Source organism: Idiotropiscis lumnitzeri, chromosome 11 (assembly GCF_059441095.1).
Source record: "Idiotropiscis lumnitzeri isolate Australia: NSW breed Sydney's pygmy pipehorse chromosome 11, RoL_Ilum_1.0, whole genome shotgun sequence".
Classification (NCBI taxonomy): domain Eukaryota; kingdom Metazoa; phylum Chordata; class Actinopteri; order Syngnathiformes; family Syngnathidae; genus Idiotropiscis; species Idiotropiscis lumnitzeri.
In genome coordinates this window covers 5,015,559-5,026,094 of record NC_142401.1, presented here as the reverse complement: position 1 = coordinate 5,026,094, position 10,536 = coordinate 5,015,559, and the positions used below count along the sequence as shown (strand labels likewise).

General features: G+C 42.7%; 1 protein-coding gene across 1 annotated transcript; it reads right to left on the bottom strand.

Annotated features, from left to right (window-relative positions):
- Positions 1 to 5,313: 5,313 nt before the first annotated feature.
- drd5a (dopamine receptor D5a) lies at positions 5,314 to 8,995 on the bottom strand. Its single transcript, XM_088310002.1, has one exon. The coding sequence runs from the start codon at positions 8,642 to 8,644 to the stop codon at positions 7,268 to 7,270; it is 1,377 nt and encodes a 458-aa protein (XP_088166128.1). The 5' UTR covers positions 8,645 to 8,995; the 3' UTR covers positions 5,314 to 7,267.
- Positions 8,996 to 10,536: the final 1,541 nt, after the last annotated feature.

The window sequence follows — 10,536 nt, the reverse complement described above, 5'->3', positions numbered from 1 at the left end:
ACATATACCGTGTACTATCCAATAACCTGTTCAGAGAGTGATTGAATCAGCATTCAAGCGTTCATCCTAGAATCGTGTGCAAATACGGCTGGAACATTATTTGACGTTTCGCGCACCGAGAAGTGAGCAGCAGCTCATTTGAAAGTAGATTTAAGAGTTGACAATATGTACTGCAAACTTTCAACCTTGATTTCATTGCAACAATAAGAGTGCCGAGATACTCATTGTGCAGGGCTTCATTGACTTTAAAGAAAGCAAAGTGCTAAACGAGGATTAAAAAAAATAAAAATTCAGGTGTACACAATAAAGTAACGAGACACACGAAGAAACACAAGGAAAACCTGAAACTAAATGCTAAACCAAAAGCAACCGAAACAGATCATGATATTTTCTGTGGGTCGGAGGATGGAATTGGATTGAAATCCACTCCCGAGTCACCCTCTATTTGCCGTTTGGAAAATTCTAATTCATCTTCACGTGATGACTGATTGCAACCCAGCTCATGGTTAAGAGATTAAAGTTGAAAAGAGGGTCAACTTTTGAAAATGAGTATTTTGGATCGTATTCTATGTATAAAGAGATCCTGCAGCGTTTGCTTGCAACAATATATATGTCTTTGAAAAACCACAGTATTTAGAAAATAAAACATGAACAAGATTTATTCATTTATTTTTTTACAAGTTTGGCGGGCCAGATTAAAGCGTTTAACGGGCCGCATGTGGCCCCCGGGCCGTAGTTTGCCCACACCTGCTCTAAATAAATGAAAATGATTTCAGTGATTCTTGTGGGTGAAAAGTGAGAAGATCAGAAGAACGCCTGATTGTGGAGCCAGCCACTTTGAAAATGACAGACTGCAACCGAATCTGCACGAGTTTACCGAAGGCCTTTTTTTGTCCCAGGTATGTTCAACAAGTATTGTTGGATTGTGTTTGAGTACTTTAGCAACACATAATGGCTTGCCTACCTTTTTTTTTGGTCCACTTTTGGCATTTACTTCGATTGCAAAACGATGATTAAGAGCCCTTAGAGGTGTTTTGGAGCTCCTGTTGCACGTGGATCCTGCTGGTATGTCATAATTGCCCATTTTTTTTCATCCCATTGAAATGTAAATTACTGTATGGCCAGCATTCACTCTCTCGGCTCCAAGAAATTTACCTCACTTCACATCTTTTCAAATGACAATTTACAAATTACGTCAATAGGGGAAAATGGCTCAAATTATCAATCAAGGCATTTACGATGCTTTCTCAAATTTTTTGCCCCGGTCGAATGTGATGGAAGGGAAAAGTTTTGCCTTTTGCCCCTTGCAAGAATGTGTGTCACTCACACGCAGGCCTGTTTTTTTTTTTCCTACTTATAAGATAACCATTCAATCATTAAATGCAGCCCCCCCCCTCCCCTTCCCGAACCCGAACCGAGATGCTCTACTCTTTTTTTTTTTGTTTGTTTTTTTTTTCAACAGTGACAAAACAGATCAGCACACATATTCACGCCTTTCATCAATTTTAACAAATCAAAAGCCTCTCACACGATACTTTGTATGAACCGATAGCACATTTTTAGTTTCGTTTAATAGTTGTAAAAAGCACTCCAGGTGCTTGATAGGGCGCTGTAATATCCAACCTGTCCAGCTGGCACGTGTATCTCATTATGTCCTTTTCATCAAAGTGCTCTCCATTGTAAATCCTTCGCCAGCCGCTGCTACTAGCCTGCCAGCACGACTGCTTAAAAAAAATGCACGTGGGGATCAGTCACATGAAGTGTGTTTTTTTTGGTTTCGTTTTTTTTCTCTTTATTGGTGGAAGCCGCTATGATATCGACTGTTTGAATAAACAAACAGCTGGAGAATGTGAAATGTAATGCCTTCCAATCGGTCTTTTGGCATTACGCTAGCAACCCTAGAGCGGGTTTCTTTGTCAGCTGGTGGCGGCCGAGTGACTGACAGAATGTTCAACAAGTGGCAGAATAATATGAAAGCATTAAGACTTCTGATAAGCCATCTCTTGGCACACACTATAATAACGGCCACGTCGGTGTACAGAATTGCCTCCAGGTTGGCTAACTCAGAATGTAAAGTGATTGACAGAAAAATAAACTTTTTTTTTTTTTTATAATGCGCCTTTGACTACTATTGACCAATGGGCTCCAGCCCAAGCAAATCTGTCATTAAAGGCAGGCCCCCCTTCACGGTTATGTGCCAAACCTGAGAACACAAAAAAAAAAAAAACTTTGGGAATACCGAGATATAAATTTGAAGTCTCCTGAATCCAGACGACAGATTCGATAAACAAACTGAAAGATTTTCGTTGGCATCATTTCATATTATCTGACAACATGCAAAGTCGGTGCTGGCGCATTCATCAACAAGATTGGAAATGACTTAAACTACGGTGTAAAATTGATTAATTAAGCGACCACGACTGAAAAGAGCCAGGAAACTAAATACAAACAAATTGACGAGTCAACAAGGAACACCTGGACAAGACATAAAGAGTGGAAAGGAGTGGGACGGCAAGTACAGGCTGGACACAATAAGCTTAACGAGAGACACACAAAGAAGGAACACCAGGAAAAACATGAAACTAAAAACTAAACCAAAATCAACAAACGCGGACCATGGCAATATCAAGTTTGAGTTGTTATGGAGATGTTTTGCAAGGAGGCTTGTTGATGGTGGGGGACTGGGTGTCGACATGGTACCATTCAAAACATTAAATAAATAATTAAATAAAGAATTTATTTTAATTAAAATGAATAAATAAATCAATTATTTTCATTTAAAATAAATAAATAAATTATTTCTTTTAATTAAAATAAATAAATAGTCATTGGTCATTTTATTTTTCTCCAAGATGTTGCTCACAATCTACTAACAGCAGAAACAAATGTTGAGAAACACCGGTAAGATTGCTGTGTCATTGTTCCGCACGTGCTTTGAGAGAGGAGAGCTGTTTTCCATCAAGTGGTGTCAGAATTCACGATTTGGGGACTCGCGTAAGTTGTGCATTTGCTTTTCAATGAAGAAAATTAAGAAAGAGAGAGCATGCGTATGCATAGTAAGCACAAATAATCAATGAGAAACTTCTGCTAGGCTCTTATATTGCAAAAAGTAACTTTAACCTTTAGCAATTTTTTTTTTTTAATGGATGTTGATTTACGCCTCCAAAGATTAGGCCTTTAGTTCACAAGTGTTTGTTAAATCAGACAAATTCTACTATGATTCATACAAGTCTGCCATGAGTATTGCCTATAATGATAATGAGCCCTTTCACCTAGACAGTATATACATACTAGTCATATTCCATAAAACATTATCATGACCTGTCTGACAGGAGAATTATTTCCATCACACAATCAAGACCCCACCGCTTTATGAGCAAATTTATTATAGCGATGAAACCAGCTTCCGAGATGTAGATCAATCAATCGCAACTTGTAATTAGCAATCCGTGTATATACACCGTCTCTAATGATTCAGACAGTCAGATACAAAACGATCCTAATTTCCTGCCGAGTCACAATCAGTCATCATGGCGTGACTGATGATAGCGAAGAACTCCCGAGTTATCAAATAAACAATCTCAAGGTGATGGATTTACTTCCGATGAAGGTGTAGTGCTGATTTCGTGTGCGCTGGTTTTGACCGCCAGCTATTTCTGTACACAGATTCGAATGCACTCCTAATTTGCAACTGAAAGTTTTTCAAGTCTTATTATGAATCGCAATATTTTGCTATCAGTGTTTCATAAAAGTGCCCACTGATTTAAAATGTGTTGCCTGTCGTTTGACTGAAAAAAACAAAAAAAAAAACATTAAAGGTACCGTGTGTGTGATTTAGTGCCATCTAGTGGTGAACTAATAAAATGCAGCGACCTAAGATCGAAGCACGCTGACTTTGGTGCTTCACAGAGTCCACACTTTGCAAGTCGACCACCAATTTCACCGGAAGAGGTACAAGCAAAATGTCATATTTGGTTTCATTTTCAGTTGAAAACACTCTGAATCTACCATTACCGATCATGCTCAAACAGAAAAGGCTATCAAGGTCTGCAATTCACAACACCAAAAGCTTTCAAACTTCCAACTGTAAAACAGGAGACACAATTTTACACAAGGACTTGTGAGCTACGGGTGGCAAAACCCGAATTGTGAATGCTCTTCACAGGTCAGTCGCTATCTGTCTGGAAAGCTTGTCAGGCCCGCTTTTGCTGAAATTCAGGTTTTCCCTCAATAAGCCCCCCGTGCGGCATAAGCTCAAAGAGATGTCAATCACCATGCACGACCTGCTCCTCTGAGAGGTGAAAATGAAAAAAAAAAAAAAGGCAAGACATTGGTGACAAAACCAGTAAGGCTCATGGCGAGGACATCGAAAATATAGAGTGAGAGAAGATCTCTTGAGCGCATCTATGCATTTTCAAAATACATGTGTGTGCATGTGTGTTGTGCATGTAGAGTTATTTTGATGAATGTGACCTGACGGACGGTGTAACCCCCCCCAAAGCCTGCCCTGCGCTTACACTCCAACTCTCCCGTCATGACTGAATATCAATGTCAAGCCACTTTTCTCTTTTTTTTTGTACTACAAGGACACACAACAGATATATATATATAAATTAAAAAAGTATATATATATATTTTTTATTATAAATAATTTATTCAATTGTCTTCAAACTTTAGGTGTTTCATCTAAATATGTTGAAGCGTAACTGAAATTTTTCTTCTTTTTTTTTTTTTTATATATTGTTGGTCCCTTTAAGAAACACACACACACAATGGGACAATGTCAAAGTGTGTCAGTCATCCAAATGAGCAGCGACTGTGTCTCCTTTTGTGACCATAATCACAATCAGGTACTCGCAGTCAGGTGAGCCCTTACATTTCAGCTCTAATAGACACCACTAATCTCACAATTGCCTCCCACATTTCCCAGGGGAGCAGCGGCAAGGTGGAGACGGGAGGTGTGCAGCGGCTCTGAATTTAATTTAACAAGCTTATGGCATGACCTCATTTAATCAAATTGTCGTGCCAGCAACTTTAGTCTCTGATGAGGGGAAATAACTGATTGTGTTAATTTCTGGAAAATGTAGTGAAAAGTCATCATGGAATACAAATGACATCCGGTGTCATGGCCCATGAGTCTTCCTCTGTGAAATTCTGTACATTTACGTGGCAATTATAGAGTTCTGAATTCTGCTGCAAATTGGTGTCCTGGTTAAATATAGCATATCTGTCCAAAACAGACAGGAGGCCACATGTGATGTCAAATTAAATCATAAATATTTGTACAGTTTCCACATCACACATGGACGGTACCACTTTTCTCTCAGTGCATTTGATACCATTTTATTATGCAAACAATGACACCGTTCACCGTTTAATATACATTCAGGTCACCGATACAATACAATGACGGAGATGTGCATTGACGACAAGCCGCTTTATTTCTGTCTGACTTATTAGCGCCTTGGAATCTTTGGTCATTTAGGAAACTTTGTTGAACCCAGCGCTTCTCAAATAGTGGGGCGGGGCCCCCCTGGGGGGGGGGGGTGCTGAGGGGGGCGTGTGTGACCCTGGGGTACATGCTTTTTTCCCCACCGTACTACAATGAAGTGTAATTGCACATCCACTCCAGTAGTTGGCAGTGGCGCTCTACTTGCCTGTTGTGCGCAGCGAGTATTAATTCTATGGTGTAGGTTTTTTTTTTACAACGAAAATGATATCATTTATAGTTGCGGCGGAGAGTGGGTGGTGGTGGGGGGGGGCGCGAATTCTTTTCTTCTTGCTAGGGGGCAGTAACAGACAAAAATTGAGAAGCACTGATTCAACCAAACATCTGAATCTAATAGTTCACGTGACAGCGATCGATGATTCTGCTGCTTAATTGGAATCGGCGGCAATATTTTAAACTGACACACTTTTGTTGGTTTTTGTGCAACCGGATGCCGCACTTCTCCATCAAAGCTTGCAATCAAACTGCAATTAAATCCCTGCGGTGACCTACAGCAGTCACATGGGGCGGGTCCAGGTAAACACTTTAAAACTGCATTTTGGCATTATGGAAGTCCATACAACACATTTCATTCTTTGAATGAGCTATAAGGCGCTGAGATGACTGCATTGGGTTATACTGTCTGGTTTGCACTTTCTGTAAGGCTATCTTCAGTTTTCACACTCAAGGCTCTATTTTCGTAGCAAGTGCAAGTCTAGCGCTCTGTGAGGTCTAAATCTGCACAGTGGCGGGATTGACAGGGTTTTGGTATTTTTTTTAGACCGTTTGGTGCAGTTAAAAAAAAGGGTGTTTTGCGCTGTTGTGGGCGTGATCACAACTGACTTTAGGATTTTAAAAATATAATTCAGATGATGATGATGATAATGTGTTAAATGAATTAATTTTGACAATCATTGTTAGGGTTCGATGTACATCGTTATAATTATATGAATGAAAAATGATGACATCCACCACACATGTTCGTGAGGTGCTGAATCTGTTTGCCTGTGCCCTTATCAGATACACCAAAATTGCATTAAACTTTATGAGCCAATAGTTGACCATAATTTTTAGCAGGTGTAAAATTGAGTTGATTTTATTTATTATTTATTGAATTGATTGATATGCTCAAACAGCCACCATGGCGCAGAGCGGTGTGCCAAATTCCCAAACGGGCAAAACGAAAGCTTGTACTAGCACGAAAGTCAAGATGTGCCTGTTTTTGTGCTACGAAAACAGAGCCCTCAGTATAAAGACAAGTTCCGGCTACATAACCATATTAAGCAGCAAAGGGTATGAAATAGGAATGGACATGTAAAATTTTTGGGAGGAATACTGAGTTAAAAAAGTCCGAACCCTGTGTAAAACATTGAATTTATCAATCACCTCCTTTTTTTTATTATTCAATTTGTATAAATGTTGAATGCTTGTTATAAATATTTCCTCTTTCTATTTTGGCTTGCGGAAAATCTCAGTTTCGACGACACTGACCCTCTGAACAAAGAAACACAGACTTCACTGGTCATGGTAATTAACACCAACATGGCTTTTTGTTTTATGTTTTTTTTTTTGTTTTGTTTTGTTTTTAGAACAACATTATATTACACATGAGGCAAAGCGGCAGCAGGCTGGCTTGATGGGTGCGGACGCAGACGTCCTGCTCCAAGTGTCAATGAGCTAGTCACTGGAATAAGCACACTCAAAAAAAATAAATAAATAAAAACATCCCAAAACGCATGGCGGGTGTCTGTGTGGGGGCGGCGGTCGTGGAGCCTGAGGTTAATGTAATCCATTGGATGTGAATGGCGACAACCTGTCTAGACTGATAACCGCCTCGCAGTCCTCCAAGTCACACACGGAGTCGGTGGCGTTGTCATTGTTGACTGTAATCTGCGAGATCCTATCAAAAGTGTCCTCGCATTCCACAACATTGGGGATCATGTTGACATAAGCGTTGGCGATCTCCTTGTGGATCATGGTGTCCTGGTTGTAGGACACCAGCTCGTTGCTGATGTTGACGGTTTCTACGGGCGTGCTGGAGCAGAAGTAGCGACAGCCCAACAAGCTGGCGAAGGCTTTCCTGAACTCGGCGTTGAACGCGTAAATGATGGGGTTCAAAGAGGAGTTGGTCCAGCCGAACCACACGAACACGTCGAAGGTGGTCTCGCTGACGCACGGCAGGCCCGCGTCCTGGTCTGTGGGCGGCTTGTCGCAGAAGGGAACCATACAGTTGAGGACGAAGAAGGGCAACCAGCAACACACAAACACACCCATAATCACCGAGAGGGTTTTGAACACTTTGGTTTCCCGCTTGATGGAGGTCTTTAAAGTGTTGTGGTGATGGCACTCGAGTCTGTTTGTCCTGCAGCTTTGCGCGTGTTCCGCGGCTCTCTCAAGAGATGCTATCCTCCTAATTTGGATCTGGGCAATCCGGTATATCCGCGTGTAAGTCACAATCATAATTGCCACAGGGATGTAGAAACTAATCAACGACGAGGAGATGGCGTATTCTCGGCTCAGGCTGGAGTCGCAGTTCTCCTCCATCTGGCGACCCGCGGAGGCGTTGCTCGTCCCGGCCACGTCGTCCCCGCTGGCTTTGTGCCAGTTGAGCTGGACCGGTATGAATGAAATGAGCACCGACAACGTCCAAGTGATACTAATCATGACGAACGCCACTCTCTGAGTCATTTTCCTCTCGTAGCGGAAGGGACTGGAGATGGCCCAGTATCTGTCCACGCTGATGATGCAAAGGTTGAGGATGGAGGCGGTGGAGCACATGATGTCAAAAGCCACCCAGATGTTGCAGAAAGTGCCAAACGGCCAGTATCCCGCCACCTCGGCCACAGCCTTCCAAGGCATCACCAGCACGGCGACGAACAAATCCGACAGAGCCAAGGACACTATAAAGATATTGGTCACTTTAGTGCGCAGGTGGCGTGAGCGCAGTACCGCGGAGCACACCAAGATATTCCCCAGCAGAGTCCACAGGATGAGGAGGAAAAGCAAACACCCTGTCACGGCGCGCAAAACCACGCCGTCCCTCTCACTGTCGCCCGTCGCCTCGGATTCGGTGCCGTTCCACATGATCTCCTTGATCGGCACTGGCGCGGTGTCGGTCCCTCGTACCGACGACCGGTATTTCGCGGGGTTCTCCATGCGCCGCAGCGCGCAGCCTCACGCGCAAGGACGGCCGCGCTCATTCCCACCGCGGTCACACCGCATCGTGGCCACAGTGGACGCGTGCGCGCGCGCGGCTATCGCGGCGGCTGCGACGCGGAAGCGCGTTCAAAATGAGCGCCCGGCGCACAGCTGAGCGGCTGGAACTCGCCACGCATCGGCGAGCTCATGTTGCAGCGTCGCCGGACCCGGTGCTCTCACCCACCCAACCACTCACTCGCACGAAGGAACTCCCACTGTCAGTGCACCCGACTCACCGTAGTCAGGTGCATCACGCCTCTTTTGGGCGTAGTGTTAGACGCACTGCGTTATAGAAAAAGGGTGTGAGGAAACCTGCAACATTTCCAGGCGTTTCTTTTTGAATGTGTGCTTCAGCGCAATAAAGGAGGAGAAACAACACGATGAGAGCTGTGAACAACTGTCCGTGGTGTCCAAAATGACATTGGGCTTGCTACTGTGCAACAGTTTCATTTTATTGCACTCCGTGTCTGGCTCGAGGCTTTTCAGTTGGGGGGGGTTTAGTTATTTCTTATACAACACTCTCACCGTGTCAAATAAGTTATTATAAATGTTAAATATTTTGAAGATAGCAGCCGATTCAACAATTGTCCCCGAAAGGAAAGTCAATGAGCATTTCTACTGCTACATGAGGGCATTGAAATCGTAAACCTGTTATTATAATGTAATTACAATATTATAACTTGGAAGATATTGTTGGCGTTTCATCCTAAGCAAGCATGCATGAGTGAACATTATTCAACATGTTTCCTCCTGAATTCCATGTCCGAGGAAATCATTACATCCCTCATATTGTGGAAGCAAATCACAGAGCTCCACTTAGGAAAAAAAATCACAACAGTGTTATGCAGAAACAACTTGATAATTAGAATTCAATGCACGACTATTATCTCAGCCAAGAAGGCACTCTCCAAATTAATTTGTAGTCAGTGTTTCCAAAAGTTAGGTGACCTTGACATACTTTCATACCTCTTGGCAGAGGGGGAACCGTGGGCCGAGGAGAAATCAATTACTTTTTTGGGCAATCTTTTACTAAAAACACAGCGCTTGTTTCTCGTTTGTTTTCTATCAGCGTGCCTCTGTACGGTTCATTAAATACAGGATGACACCCCAAAAAAAACAAAAAAACATGTTATCCACATTTTTAATGAGATGTGGAAAAACTACCAACAGGGGCGTGCAAAGGGTGGGGCCGATGGGGCGGGGAGCCCCGGGCTTGATTACGTGGGAATCCTCCTGTGCCTGATGGACATGCAGTTCAAATGACATTTTTTTTTGTTGTTGTTTTGGAATATGCTCCAATGCAGTAGAAAGAGAGTGGGCAGGATGTATTTGAGGAAAATTCACTAAATATACACCAACTGCAAAGAAAGGATTCCCACTGACAGTCAGTCATGCACCCCACTTATCACTGTCAGGTGCAGCGCCTCTCCTTTGTGTCAAGTGTTAGAGTGTGAGGACTGCAGCTTTAACCCCCCCCCCCCCCCTCACAAAAAAAAATAAAACAAAAAAAACCCACTTCATTGAATTGCCTGAGGCTTATTTCCACTCTCGGTGCGTATCTAACTTCTCCAGCATGTATCACCATCGCCACACAGCCCTTGACAGGCGTGACAATATATTGCAGGACTCCAAAAGGAAAATAGTTAATAACAAAAGTAAACAATAGTGCCTCCACTTGGCAATGAAGAGAAAATTCCGGAAAACAACACACATCCCAGACATCAGTGATTCCCAACCAGTAAGCCTCGTGAGATCATCAGGTGTGCCTCAGGAAATTTCATTTCATTGGTATCAAATGTGTTATTTAATCGCTACAAATAACGTTCTGCATATGCGCTGTAATTTGTTCG